This window comes from Labrus mixtus, chromosome 14, assembly GCF_963584025.1.
Source record: "Labrus mixtus chromosome 14, fLabMix1.1, whole genome shotgun sequence".
In the NCBI taxonomy this organism is placed as follows: Eukaryota; Metazoa; Chordata; class Actinopteri; order Labriformes; family Labridae; genus Labrus; species Labrus mixtus.
The window spans coordinates 22,584,223-22,598,863 of NC_083625.1; the positions used below are offsets into that span (position 1 = coordinate 22,584,223).

The 14,641-nt window shown below is 45.0% G+C and overlaps 2 protein-coding genes and 1 long non-coding RNA gene across 5 annotated transcripts in view; 1 reads left to right on the top strand and 2 right to left on the bottom strand.

Moving 5' to 3' along the window:
* Positions 1-2,677, top strand: part of trpv1 (transient receptor potential cation channel, subfamily V, member 1) — a 127,076-nt gene extending 124,399 nt beyond the window's left edge. For both annotated transcript variants that reach the window (XM_061056218.1, XM_061056217.1), the window contains 2 exons: positions 268-386; positions 1,961-2,677. In XM_061056218.1, the coding sequence (XP_060912201.1) occupies positions 268-386; positions 1,961-2,055 (214 nt within the window). In that variant the 3' untranslated portion in view covers positions 2,056-2,677. The remainder of the gene's footprint in view (positions 1-267; positions 387-1,960) is intronic.
* Positions 1-14,641, bottom strand: part of LOC132988689 (uncharacterized) — a 124,940-nt gene that overhangs the window by 4,666 nt on the left and 105,633 nt on the right. The window lies entirely within an intron of this gene.
* The window catches only part of fam222ba (family with sequence similarity 222 member Ba), a 41,411-nt gene continuing 30,764 nt past the window's right edge, over positions 3,995-14,641 (bottom strand). For both annotated transcript variants that reach the window (XM_061056221.1, XM_061056222.1), the window contains one exon: positions 3,995-8,157. In XM_061056221.1, coding sequence (XP_060912204.1) covers positions 6,467-8,157 — 1,691 coding nt within the window. In that variant the 3' untranslated portion in view covers positions 3,995-6,466. The remainder of the gene's footprint in view (positions 8,158-14,641) is intronic.

Sequence of the window (14,641 nt, forward strand, 5' to 3'; positions counted from 1 at the left end):
AGATCCTGCATGAATTCATGCTAAATTCACCGGTTCAACTCTACGGAGTGATCCTCTGCTGGGAAACAAATCAAGGTGTAGTGAACGCTTTTAAAAAAGGCAGCGAGAAAGATTCAGGTCTGAAGGTTGTCACAGAAGTTGTAGCTGAACGAGCAGCATCGATTGAAGCCACTGTTCTGTGTTCTTCACTAACGCGCCTCCTCTGACAGCGGAGTGATGCGTCACACACAGACAGTAATTGGAGCATGTGTCCTCTCGTCTTCACAGAGTGGAGGAAGTCAACTGGAACAAATGGAACATCAACCTGGGCATAATCAATGAGGAGCCTGGGAGCTGGGATCGGGCCCAGCAGCCGGCCTCGGATACCTCTCACAGAGCGCACAGAGGTGACGAAACTTGATAACAGCTTAACTTTAAAGCTTAGTTATAATACTTATAGACTTTTATTTTGGGGCTTTTTGTGCCTTTATTCAGAGACAGGACAGTGGAAAGAGACAGAAATCAGGGAGGGAGAGAGAGGGGAGGGACACAGGTCGGACTCAAACCTGGGCCGCCCCGCCTGGAGGACCACAGCCTCCGTACATGGGGGACCACTAGGCTACCAGCGCCCCCAACGTAGTCACAATATTTAGATCTAATCTGCTGAAATGTACTCATAAAACCTGATTAGGAACTTAAACCAAACTGGACAGACACATGCTGCAACGGACAATCAGGACTGCAGAAAAAATAATTGGTGCCAACCTGCCCCCCATCCAGGACTTATACCGGTTCAGGGTCAGGAAACAGGCCTTACACTCTTCACACCCGGTACACAAACTGTTCAAACTCCTCCCCTCTGGTAGGCATTACAGATCACAGCCATCTGCCAATTTCATCACATATATTAACCAAGAAACATGTAACTGAAATAAAACAGTGTTAATGTTTCAGTTCAGATCATGGAAAGTGTCCTGTTAGAGGTCACACATTGTTCAAAATCCACTTCACCATGTTTCTCTACCACTAATATGTGTCCCTAGTCTGTCTACAAACCCCCCAATGATGAGAAAAGTCCATCCTCTGAGTCTGACTTCTCACCGTAAACAATAGGACATGGAGCGAGAAAGCCTGAGGCAACCAAGCCCTTCCAGAGAGGGGGCGTGGTCAGACACAGCTCATTTACATATTTAAAGCTACAGACACAGAAACAGCCTGCTCTGATCAGGGCTGAAATAGAGGAGTTTATAGACATGATCAAATACAGGATCAGAGTGAATTTAGAACAAGAAACTTCACACACATGTTTTGAGGAGCTCTAAGACTTATTTAAACTGGTTGAAGAGGAGGAGAATATGTGACCTTTAAGTCCGCAAAGATCCAAAGGAAGGGTCTCAGAAACTCAAAAACTTTATAATCCAGGCAAAAAATATCAAAAGCAACACATTGCAAAAAAAAACACAAAAAGGGAAAAAAATGATTTCCAAAGTGATCGAACTCACAGGTCCTGGAATAGAGTAATTAAGTCCGTTCTTCAGAGTCCTTCTGACTGAAGCTCAGTGTTCCTGCTCCTCCTCGTGTGGAGGAGGAAACCCCATAAAAAGGAGCGTATGTTCCTATTTCTCCCTCCAAAACAGCCGTCCAGTAGGGCTCCTCTCCCCTCTTTACCAACGAACAAACCCCCCCCCAACAAACATTTCTCCGCCTTCCTTTGTTCTTCCCAAGGCCACGCCCCCTACACACCTGTGTCTGTCTAGTATCCTCAGGTCACATGACCAGGCTGACTGCAAACTAAAAACAACAACACACAGAAAAATGACTGACAGGGACAGAGACACCAAAAATGGATTTAACTTTGCAAGGATTTATTTTGAATTAATCCACCTTTATGTAAAACTAATGTGGTCATGTCACCACATAAACAAACTCAAACTTTCTGGATCAGAAAATGATCATGTCACACGTTCTCGTTTGTCCACAGGGAGGAGCTTTAGAGGCTTCTTCTCGGATGGCAGTCGCCGGTGGAGGACTTCCCAGAGCACAGAGATGAACCCTCTGAGCAGCACACCCATCTAAAACACAGGAGTGTGTTTCACATCGGGTGTTTAGACAGTCTGACTGCAGCAACGAGGCGTTCAAAGACAGTTTTTCAGTTTTTCAAGAGAAAGCAACTGCCAGATGTGAACACTGCCTTTTTAACTCACTGACTACAACAGAAATGTCAGCTGGATTTTAAAATGTAATCTTTGAGGCAATAATTCAGGAAAACATTACAGATATTTGTTTGTCTTACGGACATTATGGTGCAAAAAATGGAAGTTATCCAATCAGGTGCTGATGAATTAGGAGCTGCTTGATTTCCAGGTAAATCCTGCATTTAAAAAAAACATCCAAAGTCTTCTGCACATGTTGTTCCTGCCACCACCTGAGCAGGAAGCACATCCTGTCTGCACAAAGGCCATCACCTGCCGGCACCTCTGGCACGGCTCACAATCCTTGGTGGAGAAGTGCTGATCACCGAGCTGCTGATCCTCCCCTCCCGCTGGGCGCCCTCTATACAAGTCCCATTTTCATCACAGCCAGACGAGCTAAACCTTCTGCAGCCAGATAGTCCCGCAGATGTCACAGCTTGCTTTGTCTTCTCTACTTCCTGTTTGTATTTATCTCAGGGAAGCTGGAATAAATGGCATGAAAAGAACACCTTCAGCATTACCTGTCGCAGTTACATATTAGGGGAGACTGGGGACGGTTGACACAAGTCTTTGTCGTACATTAACAAACCTGATAAGCTGCTTACACAAACGCACTCTGGAACATTTCTATAAAGTTTAAGGACAGCCTTAACGTTCTTATTCACATGTCACTAACAGCGTGGCGTTTTCACTGTCAAAACAGAGGGAGGGGGGGGGGGGGGCTACTCAGGAGGCAGGACAGGACGTTAAAGAAGGATGCTGCAGTCTTGATGTTTATAAGATATCCAGGATGGCGGGTGAAGCAAATTCGTACAATATGTTTTTATACCTTCATATCAATGCTTAGTATAATTGGAAAGATTTAAAGTATCAACTGAAGAACAGAGAAGAACTGGTGAGCAGAAAGAAATCTGCTTCATAACCATACACTTTAAATATGAATGTTTGAAGCCTGAGGGACGTCACCCGTCTGTTCCTGCAGGGGGCGCTGGAGTTCCATCAATGGCGGTCTCCATGCTGGAAATGCTGTCTCAGTCTAACTTTCATTCAACCTAACAACAGGCTGAGAGCTGGAGCTGAGGCGGGTTTTAAACCTCCTGACAAACCGTTACACTGCGCCCACCTGTCAATCAGGTCAGCTACACGCCTTATTGAGAATAACTCTTATCCTTCATCAAATCAAAACTGATGAGTCATCAAAACATTCACCCCCCCCCCCCGTACAGTGTGTGCCGATCGAGACGTGAGCTAATCACACCTATTTGGTTTTTTGAACCAGGCTGTAAACATGTTAATCTCTGCTATAAAAACAGGATTTAGAATGGGTGTGTATGTGACTTCCTGTGCTTCTGCAGCCAGCCTCTAGTGGACACTCGAGGAACTGCAGGATTTAACACTTCAGCACCGGCTTCATTTTTCATCACTTGAGGTTGCAGCTTGTTCAGAGCATACAGAATAATCACACCGGCTGCTGGAAATGTCATGGGTTCACACATGCAGCTCACCTCAAAAATGTTGTCATTAAATTAAATCCTTTTGATCTGGTAGTTCACACATGTGGTGTTTGAAGGCATTTATTAACCATCACATTGTCCTAAAGTTTTGTTGAATAAATCTACAATAAATCCCTGAGGGGAAGGCAAAGTGTTCCAACTGTTCCCAGTCTCGTCTATGTTGGTTCATGGCTTGTTGAAGGTCAGCTACTCGTCAGGCTGAACCTATGGGCTAAACATGTAAAAATTATTTCATGCAGAATGACGACAGCAGGAGAAAAGTGCGCACCTGTTGTCAGGCGTCAGCTGAAATGAGTGTCCAGACTTGGGTCAAAGCATAAATTAGAACTTTATTTTATTATTACAATATTACAAAAAGAGTAGCACAACTCTCACGCTCTCGCCTCTTTGTCGGTCGTACAGAATGACACATAAAAGAACGACTTGTGGACCTTCTTCCATTTCACAGCAACAGAACAAGAAACAAGGAAAAATTTAAATAACAAGCAAATCAAGTATTATAAATAGTCACAACTGCAAACTGAAGCTTCGAAACTCGGGGGGAAAAAAAGTTACAGCTCAGTAACTACACGTTGCTAAAATATATAATTACAAAATATGACTCCTCTGTCTCGTCTTACGTCTCCGCGATAAAGAATCTCTAAGGAATTGCTCTATTCAAAACAAACGTCCATTAAAAAAAGAGCAGAAGAAAAAGAAAATAATTGCTGTTTCTGTGTCTCCGTAGCGTCTTCCTTCGTTCTCCTTATTATTTGGGGTTTTTATTAAAACCATGCTCATTTTCAAGGGAAGTCCAAGGACCAAACACTTAAGGCTTTTTAAGGGCTGTTAGGGAATTAGGTGAACAAAACATGGGCGTCATCGTTTTCTATACACACACACATTCTCACCGTCACACGCGCTCACCCTTAAATCTACCCACGTCAGCGGGCAACATTCACACACAATCAATAAACTTTCAAAGTTACAGTAGTCTAGTAGGTAAGCCAGTGTACAATAAAATAAACAATGCATTTGCTGTTTCACTCTGAACTTAAAAGTCCGTCGTGTTTTATCTCCGAGGGATCTTGCAAGTGATCAATTTTGGTCTTCACAGCTGAGTCAGTGGAAACTACACACAACTTAATTCACTTAAAGGCAGGGTTGGTAATATTCGAGAACTAGCATGATTTTGAAAGTAGCATTCCCTCAGTGCTCCGTCTGCACCCCCTTCCCTCTGTGCTCCCTCTAAAGCCACGCCCCTCACTTACATGCACGAGCGCTGTTGCTCCAGAAGAGGACCTCAGCTCATCTCTTCATCGTCTCATGTCTCATTCAGTGCTAAGTAAACTCACAGTATAAACTCCGTCATCTGTGACGCGCTTTGAGTGTGGGCTAGAGCAAGGAGGTTGAGAGCGAGCAGGGAGACAGGGAGGCGTGTGATTGGTTCATCAGATTGGTACCTCGTGGCAGACATTGGTTGAAGTTTTTACGGGCTTACAACTGATACAGATGACGGATTTTCTTTGTTCCTTTTTCAGAGAACATTAATTAATTTCCGTCAGGACCTAAAGACAATTTCCACCAAAATCTTAAAAAGTGGATCTGGAGGAAATGACCAACCCTGACTTTAAGTTCCTTCATCAGGATCAAAACTCTGCTGAGTCTCGTAGTTCATCTCTACAAGAATAACACTATGATCTTTTCTTTTAATCCTCATTACAAACCAGTCCCCCTTCCATTTCTGCAAAACAAATCATCTCAACATTCAAGTAGTACAGTTTGCATGGTTACAAAAACAATCCGAAAAGGAAACAAACAAACAATGGCACATCTTCAGAACAGTTTGTCTCTGTTTACCTGACTTTGGCCATCTTCAAGGTACAACAGTTCATCTTTTATGACTTTTTTCTGCGCTAAACATTTCACAATCTCATTGCCAAACCTTCCCGGCTTTGACATGTTTTTCTTTTAAGAACACCTGAATTAATCGCAGCAGATTCAGCAGGACAGAGCGCGGCTGAGCGTCTACTATGTACAAACAACCTGATCACATGCATCCTTAACTGACAGTGAGGAATCAACCATGAAGAGTCCTATAATACAAATAAATAATTACATTTCAAAAGAATAAAACCTGTGTATACATGAGCCTATCGCAAGCTTTTCCTTCTGTACTTTCTCGTCTGCATGGTCTTTAGGTAAGTGTGCACTCTAACAAGATCCTTACGCTCTCTTCTGTCATCAACTGATTGTTTCATATTTCAGCTACAATAAGATTTGAGCCTCACACCAAAGGAAAAACAACATCTTGTCTACCGAAGCTACTCAAAGTCCACCGTTTTCAAAACTGAAAGCATCCAGCGTAGATGTCGTGGTTTTTTCAGGGAGGGGATCTATCTGTTTTTCATCTTTCTTACATGCATAAGAAAACTGAATCGATAGTTGTGAAGAAGAAAAAACACAGGATCAGTTGAGATCCAGGCACACAAATAGAGGAAGGAGGTGGGAATGACACACACACACACATACAGTACAGACGTGTATACACACGCACGAGTTTCCTTAAGTGCAAGGTAAAAGCACTCATTCAAAAAAAATTAACGTAGCAATTGATCACTTGCAAGATTCTTCCAAAAAGGAACAAAAAAAAAACCTACTGTTTGTCTTCATTGAATATATTAATTTACCCTCTTTAACATAAGCAGTCATTTAAGTTATCAATTGAGTTTTATTAACGTGTCTCCTTTCTTAAGACTAAACAAAAGGGTTTGATAACTTTTGTGAAGACAAGGCCATAGCTTATCTGTACCCTGGGTGCTGGAGGAGAGCGGTTCTGCCATCCCCAACCTCCGGACCTACCCTGCTCAGAGGAGGCCTGTGCATCTTGCCCATCAACCCTAGATTCTGATCACGGAAGTAGGGCGTCTGGAAGTCTCCACCCAAGTAATCTGTTGTTTGCAAGAGATTGGTCTGGGCAGAGGAGGAGGAGGTGGAGGAACTCGTTCCTAGCCTGTAATGTGGAGCCCCAGAGGGCCCACAGTCCAGTGCGGTGCAACCCCCTGGGCCTGCGTTGTGGAATGGCATTGCTATGTCCTGAGAGCCAGAGCTGTCACTGTTGGGTGTGGGGAGGATGCTGCTATTCCAAATATGGGACTGGAAGTAGTGACCATTAGTATAGTGGGCCATGGGGCCGGGCATACCATTGTGGATGACGGGGGGAGAGGGCGTTGGCCTGTCGACAGGGGGTTTCAGTGTGTAAGGCTGACCCACACACATCTCTGTAGGGTAGCCCATGCTCTTAAAGTTGAAGGCGGGGTCCCTGGAGGGCTGCTTGCAGAGGTGGGAACCACCGTTCTGGATGTGGGGTACATGAGACAACTGGTGCTGACTCCAAGAGCGCATATTCTGCTGCTGGGCGTTATGTTGTAGCTGTTGTTGCAGCTGATTGGATTGTTGGTGCAGGTGCTGCAGGTGGTGCTGCAGCTTGGGATCAGCATGGTTTGAAGGCAAGTGGTTCATGGCAGCCACACTGGGTTGGGTAGGGTGTTTCTCTTGAGGGCCAAGTATGCAGTTAGATTGAGGGTAGCCAGGGGTGGCAGGGTTGCTATGCATTGACACCCTGGAGCAGGCGCTGATAAGCAGGTTGCGACTGATAGGGCTGGGGTTAGCAATCTGGCCCTCACACATGGAGGTGACTCCTGCGCCGTGGGCTCGGGCTTGGCAGAACTGGTTGATCTGATGCACAATTGTGCTCAGGTCAGCCTGGCGGCCTTGGTGCAGCCCTGCAGCCATGGAGAGTGGAATGGTTGAGGTAGAGACAGTAACGTTAGGTGGTGCATCACCATCTGGCAGCTTCATGCCCCCTTGCAGGCCAGGGGGCGGTTGCTGCTGGAGGTGCTGCTGCTGAAGCATGATCGTAGGGGGCCCCTGTGGGTGGACAAGGGTTGGGTGCTGAGACAGAGTCTGGAGTCTTGGTGGGCCCTGAGGATGCTGGGCCATGGGAGGATGGTGTCTGAGGCTCTGGGTGTGACCCTGCTGAGGAAGGGGCATCTGTAAAGTCTGAGGCTGTTCCTGTGGGGGAAGGGGTAAGTTCTGCTGCATCCGGGGAAAATTCTGCAGAGGTGGGTGGTGGTTTAAAGTGCTGGTCGAAGCCACTTGGTAGGGTCTGTTGGGAGGATTCATAATGACTTCAGGGTGCAAGCGAGCCCGGCTGCCGTCAAAATCTTTGAGGATGCCTTTAACTGAGGGCACCCTGATGATGGCAAGGAGGCCTGTCTTGGCACTGGCCTGAGAAGACGGGTAGGGGCTGTAGCGTTGGCCTGTTGTATCCAGCCCGTTTACAGTACGCCGCACGTGGTTCCTCTGGGGGACCTTGACGCTGTTGGGGAAGATCTTGATGGTGAGAGGGTTGTTGGCAACCTTCTTAGCATATGCATCCAATTCTGCAGGGGTCGGAAACGGAGCGGATCTCATCCTTTGTGTGGTGTCCCCTGGGAGGGAAAACAGGACAGGTTGGAGGTTAGATGCGGAGCAAAGGCAAGAAATGACAGAATTGGTGGGATAAGAGATTAGGGAGAAAGGTCACAACCAAACACTAAGACCAAGTAGAGGTGTAAATGGTACAAAAGAACACATCAGTTGAAATCTGAGAAGTTAAGAGGATGATTCAGAGAGCGACTCATATTCCTTACCTCGCTGATTTCCCCCCTAAACGCTCACAGCCCCAATCTCATGAGGACACAGAGAAGATTTCTAATCTCATTCTCAACTGAATTATTGCCGTCAACACATTCCCAGTCTTAAATCCAATTCTGTGGTTCAGTCTGCGACTTTAAGGTCAGGAGCTTTTAGTGGCCTTAATTGACGCATCATTGGCGCAAACGATAAGTATGCATCTGAAGGGGGGGCTGCTCTTCTTGCAACTGAATCACAAACTAAACAAAGAGCGAGCGAGGCTTGGATGGTCCCCTGTGGCTGCTTTAGGGGGAAGGAAAGAAAGAGATAGACGCAGAGAGCAGAGCCTCATGACAGCAGACAAGTAATCAGACACAGCAGCAGCGTCTCTGATCTGCGGGAACACCTCCCAGGCCTCGGCTCACAGACATTTGTTACACCTGCTAAGCACCGTGGCTAAATTTAACAATGTCGAACTGACAACATGAACATGATTATGTTTGTGCATGTGTGAGCAAGAGGGGCTGTTTCATTTATGAGGCTGTATATAATGTGTGGCAGGATTATGCAGGTGTTGCCTATATGGCAGTGTCTCGTAATAATTTACCCGGGGGGGATGTGAATGTGTTTCATTTTAACACTCACTTCCTCTTTCTACGCTAACACAATTAAAGTCAGTGTTAATCGTTTTAGAGAATGAAAGGCTCTTCTCTCTCCTCTTTTATCTGTCTCACTGTCACGATCACCACAGCTCCACCAGTCTGACCTACTTACACCAAAATACTCAAACTGACGGACATGACGGGAGCTGATCTTTGGGACGGATCACAAGTCTGATCACTGGTTATTTTCATTTACTCCTCAGTTCAATTTTAAGACAGGGACGTGTCCAGGTGAAATAGATGTTGTTATTACAGCACACAGGCTGCTTCTCTCTGCTGTTAAGTGAGCAGTAATTTGAAATGTCTGAATTGTTGGCAGGGGTCTGTGGTTTCATGTGGACGTGGCCATTATGCTCAGTCTCACAGCAGACAAACTGGGCCTGAGGGATGAGGCACGGAGCTGAACTGCGAGCTGACACGGCAGCGCCAAGGGTTGTGCCAACTGGCTAATTAATTCACGCTTTATTTGTGAGCAGGAAACAATGGGCAGCGATGTGCAGGGCCAGTATGGGGCGGCACACAGGGGGCCGCTTTGACTAAGTGTTCGGCCTGCTGATGGCAGCCTCATTAATGCAGGGGTCCTGGCCAAGGAGCCGGAGCTCAACACCCGCCATCAATGGGGCCTGATGTCTGTTGCTGAATAGATGCCAGGGTAAGCAACCACATATAAATGAAGACTCACAGGCTGACAGGAAATGCTAAGGCTGGACTCGACTGTCACACAGGTAAAGACAAATGACCTTTTGGTGCAATGACATAAAGGTCGACCATAGGTCATAAACTTATTCATTTATTAGGGCTGTCAAACGATTAAACTGAAATTCAGTGGTTAATACCTATTAAATGCATTTTGAATCACATGTTTAAATTACTATTATTTTTTATTAAAAAAAAAAGAAGATTTTGTTAAGCTTTTATTTTGAGCTGAGGGTACTTTACTTCCTGTTTAAATGCAACCTGCTTTTATTTTGAAAGAAAATAAGGAAATTGAGGTTACGACATTGACTTAATCAAAAAAATAAACTCCTTACGGGTTGAATAACATTAAAACAGTTTTAGTATTTTGTATATTTATCCATATTGTTTATGGAGGGTATATTGAGACCCCCTTCTTGGTAGCTGGTGACCCCCCTAGGGGTCCCGACCCCCTCTTTGGAAACCACTGACTGTGACTACAGGGAGACACCACACAGATGTCATTGCAGTGACTTTGGCACGGAAGCCTAAAAGGACAAAATAGCATGCGATCAATGTGATAAAGACATAATGAATGGAGTCGAGGAGTCCTGAAGTCTGTGATGTGCCATCATGTTCATATCTTGTAGAGCATGGATGAGTTTATGGAGAAGAAGATCTGTTGAGATTCTGCGGATGTATGGATGCTGACTGATTTTAAAACTCCTGCAGTCTCAGGCAGGTTTTAATCGATATTATTCTACAGTTCATGAAAGCGTGGACTTCTTCAACTTGTTTGCCATCAGTATTCATAAGAGACATTTCAAGCTTCTGAGATTCTCAGAAATCTCCTCGGTCAGCAACTGTTGATGTCAAACCTCACGTCCCTGTTTCTGTAAAAAGGGTGGTAAGTAGTTGTGAAGTGAGCTCCATCAGCTGTCCCAATGAATAAAACCTCTTTCACCATTTCATGGAGGTAAAATCTGCTGGATTAAACTAAGTTGTGAATGGAGCGAAGGAATGCAACTTTAAATGGGACTTTAAATTTCAGGGGTTGGCTGTTTGAAGAGCTGCAGAGGCGCTAAGTGGGGTTCATTGTGAGGCAACATGGAGATATAAAGTGAATACATCAACACTGAATTATCAAAGAGCTTCCAAAGCAGGGGCGTGTCCAGAGGGGTGGTCAGGGGTGGCATGGGCTCCCCCAGAAATCTGATTGGCCACCTGCGGTGCCACCCCAAAAACCCTAAACTCACCCCTCCATAAGTCAATGCCCCAGTTGTGCTACCCCAGTCACAAAAGTCTGGGCACGCCCCTGTTCCAAAGACACCAGAACAACTTTTTTTTTTTTTTTTTTAAAGGTCACATATTCTCCTCCTCTTCAACCAGTTTAAATAAATCTCAGAGCTCCTCAAAACATGTGTGTGAAGTTTCTTGTTCTAAATCCACTCTGATCCTGTATTTGGTCATGTCTATAAACCCCTCTATTTCAGCTCTGCTCAAAACAGGCTGTTTCTGTGTCTGTACCTTTAAATATGTAAATGAGCTGTGTCTGACCACGCCCCCTCTCTGGAAGGGCTTGGGTGTCTCGGCCTTTCTCGCTCCATGTCCTATTGTTTACAGTGAGAAGTCAGACTCAGAGGGCAGAACAAACACCTAGCTGTGGGAGTGTCACCCACCTGGGGGAGGGGTTACTGCCCTTTGTGATGTCATGAAGGGAAATCTCCGCCTGTTGGAGGACACATTTTCTGAAAAGTGGAGCAGGCAAAAGACGGAGAGGATGGACTTTTCTCATCATTGGGGGGTTTGTAGACATACTAGAGACACATATTGTCAAAGTGTATCATATGTGACCTTTAAGGAAAAGGTTCCTAACACGGCTCATGCTGTCAACACTTTCTACTTTCATCAACTGTTTACATCAGAATCACAATACACACTTTGTCATGTATAAAACTGACTGAATGCATCCATCCATTCTTATTTAGGGAAAGCTACCAATGTATGTTTTTAAAAATGGAGGGACATAAATCCATCACTTTGCTTTATAATGAGAAATGTGGTGAGAAAATCTGCAGCGAGCACGAAACTGCGTACACTGTTATTTCTCTGCCACTGGCACTCGTGTAATGAGTTTTAAACTTAAGTTGTTAGACCCAGGCATGTAGCAAAGAAAGCAATGTCAATGTCTGGAAAGTGACCAATCCATTAAATGGGAAAAGGGATTATACATCGTTAACACAGCTCAGGCAGGCATTATGGGATACAAAAAAAAGAAACTCAGGATGAAGAGTTGAACAGAGCGGCTGTAAAACGTGTCATGAAATCGGTAAATTACTGTTTACAGCAGTTCCCCCCAACAGTGGAAACATCAACCTCTGGCTGTTCACATCTGTTTAAAGGCTGTGGCAGCTGTTGATCGTGTGTTTTAGTAAGCAAGTGTAGCTTATTAGCATTGCAACCTTACCCTAAAACTTGGATTAGTTGTGGATCTGAAAGCATCAAGGGAGGGTTAATGAGGATATGAGTGAAGTTTGTAGGCGGCTGCGAGCATATCATCCCTCAGATCTCCCGCTAAGCACGTTCCCAGGGAGCGAGCCGGGGAGAGAGGCCGGTCTGGCCATGCGTTAATTACTCCCGCTGCTAGCTAGCTAGCTGCAGCACAAGTGCACAGTCAGCAGGCACTAATTAGGCTTTCTTTTATTCAAACTACTGTTTTTATTGAACAAGGTTTAAGCAGCAGGGGGCAGGGGCTCACGCTGCTGCAAATTGCACTTTTCACACAAGAGCGGGAAATTAAAGTCGGAAGCTTTGGCGTCAAATTAGACATGTGAATGTGGTTTCCCACATGATGCCACCTCCTTACATTTTTACAGATATTCCAGCAGAGCCTCCCATGCTGATAGACCTTCGGGGAAGTGAAAAATATTATAAGGAGAGATGGGTTCCTTTGATCTCAGTCGGGACTCAGATGTGAAAATCAGCCGAGTGGCCCAGCAGTGCTCACTGTTTGTTCTGCCTGAAAGAAGTGAGAACCACGGGCCATTTTGTGGTACTTGAGACATCCTGTCTGGAGTGCGAGCCTTTTTTCTTTGTGACCCACTGTCTCCCTGCGTACCTGAGCTACTCCTCCGACAGCCTTTATATTTCACAGCCATCATCTGTTAACAGTCGCTCCCTGATGATAAATAGAGCAGCTGCTCCGACCTCGCCTCTGACAGCAACCTGCGAGCTCGTAAGTTTAAATTACGCTCCCATGCACAGATTTCTCCCGCAGGCGAGGAGGCAGAGCGCGGCCAGCCTGGTGATCTGAAGCTCTGGGTGAAAACAGAGGGAGGGGAACGTGTCAAAGACAATATTCTGTAACGCAAGACGCAGCGTCAGAGTGCACTGAGCAGCTGTAGGGATGGCGCTCAAGGGTAGGAAAATGGGAACACAAATTGGAGCTAATTATGTAAACTCTCCATCTGAGCCTTTTTCCTTTCAGTGGGAACTTGTCAGCGTATTGAATAAAGATTTCAAGTGACAACTAGTCTATGAATTTCACCTCCGAGCAGCCAGACTCATCTCTCATGGAGTTAAGCTGTCAAATGATCGTCCATGAGGGTAAACGATGGCGCTCTGCAGAGACAGCACTGTGTTACTTTAGGAGGTAGGGCTGGGCGACACGGAGGAAAAATCATATCTGGACACAAGGGCAGTCAGCGTTAATGAGTTAATCACGATTAATCCCATGCTATTTTGTCCCTTCAGGCTCACCATAGATAGTGGTCCTCAGTGTCTCCCTGTAGTCTCAGTGATGTAAAAGAAGGACACTGCTGCATCTTTGAATGTCTCATTTCACTTTAACAAACTCTCAGACAGATCAGCTGACGAGTCCAAAGTAATATCCACCTTATGACATCACACATTGACCTTTGTTAACGTTCCTTTGAGCTGTTTGACCTCAGTTTGGGATCCCTAACCACTTCCTGTTTCTGTGCTTAACTTCATGTCCTAACCTTCCATCTACAGGAAGGGCCTTACTTTATTTCAAAATAAAAGCACACAGCAAGTAATATACTCTCAGCTTAGGACAGAACAAGAATTCAAAATAAAGGACAACTATTTTTATTTTAAAATACAAAATAATTAAATTCCAAACAAACGATTAATCACGATTAACTATTGAAATATTTGCAATTAGCTGTGATTACATTTTGAATCATTCTACAGCCCTACTCGATGTGTTTTTATGTAAAGTCAGCTCTGAGGCAAATCCACGTGAGCCACATTCAAAATGTCACATAGGCACTTTCATCATCAGCATGCTGCACAAGGTCAACATGACGAATAATATTAAAGGGGACATATTCTGAAAAATCCACTTCTACTGTGTTTTTGAACATATATTTGGGTAACCTGAGTGTCTACTGACCCACAAAATGTGAAATAAACCCATCCAGTCCTTTGTTTGTAGTCTGCAACACAGAGGAAAATGCTACGTTTCACATTTGCTCTCCTTGTGATGTCATAGTGGGATTCTGGTAAAAAGATCCCCTCCCCTCCCCTGGTATCTCCACCCATGGACTCCACCCCCAGTCTAGAACAAAACTTTTGCACAGGTCTGCCATTTTTATTCTCGCTACAGAGGAGTGATGTCTACCGGGAAAACTCGGGGGGGGGGGTCATTACATTTAAAGAGACACACACACCAAAACGGAGCGTTCTGAGAGAGCTGGTTTATTCAGGGTCACAAACCTCCTCTGGTGATTGATTCATGTTAGATTTTGACCAAAGCACAGAACAGATGTTTCATTTAGACCACAGGGGACTGTTTGAAAAGGTGGAGAAGGGGGATAATATGTCCTCTTTAAATAAAATGCTCCTAAAAAAAAATGTTTCCTTTCTTGCACATGCAGGCGTTTGTTTGAGTTTTATTCAGAGAGATAGAGAGAGAGGTGGAGCGGGATGAAGAGGGATG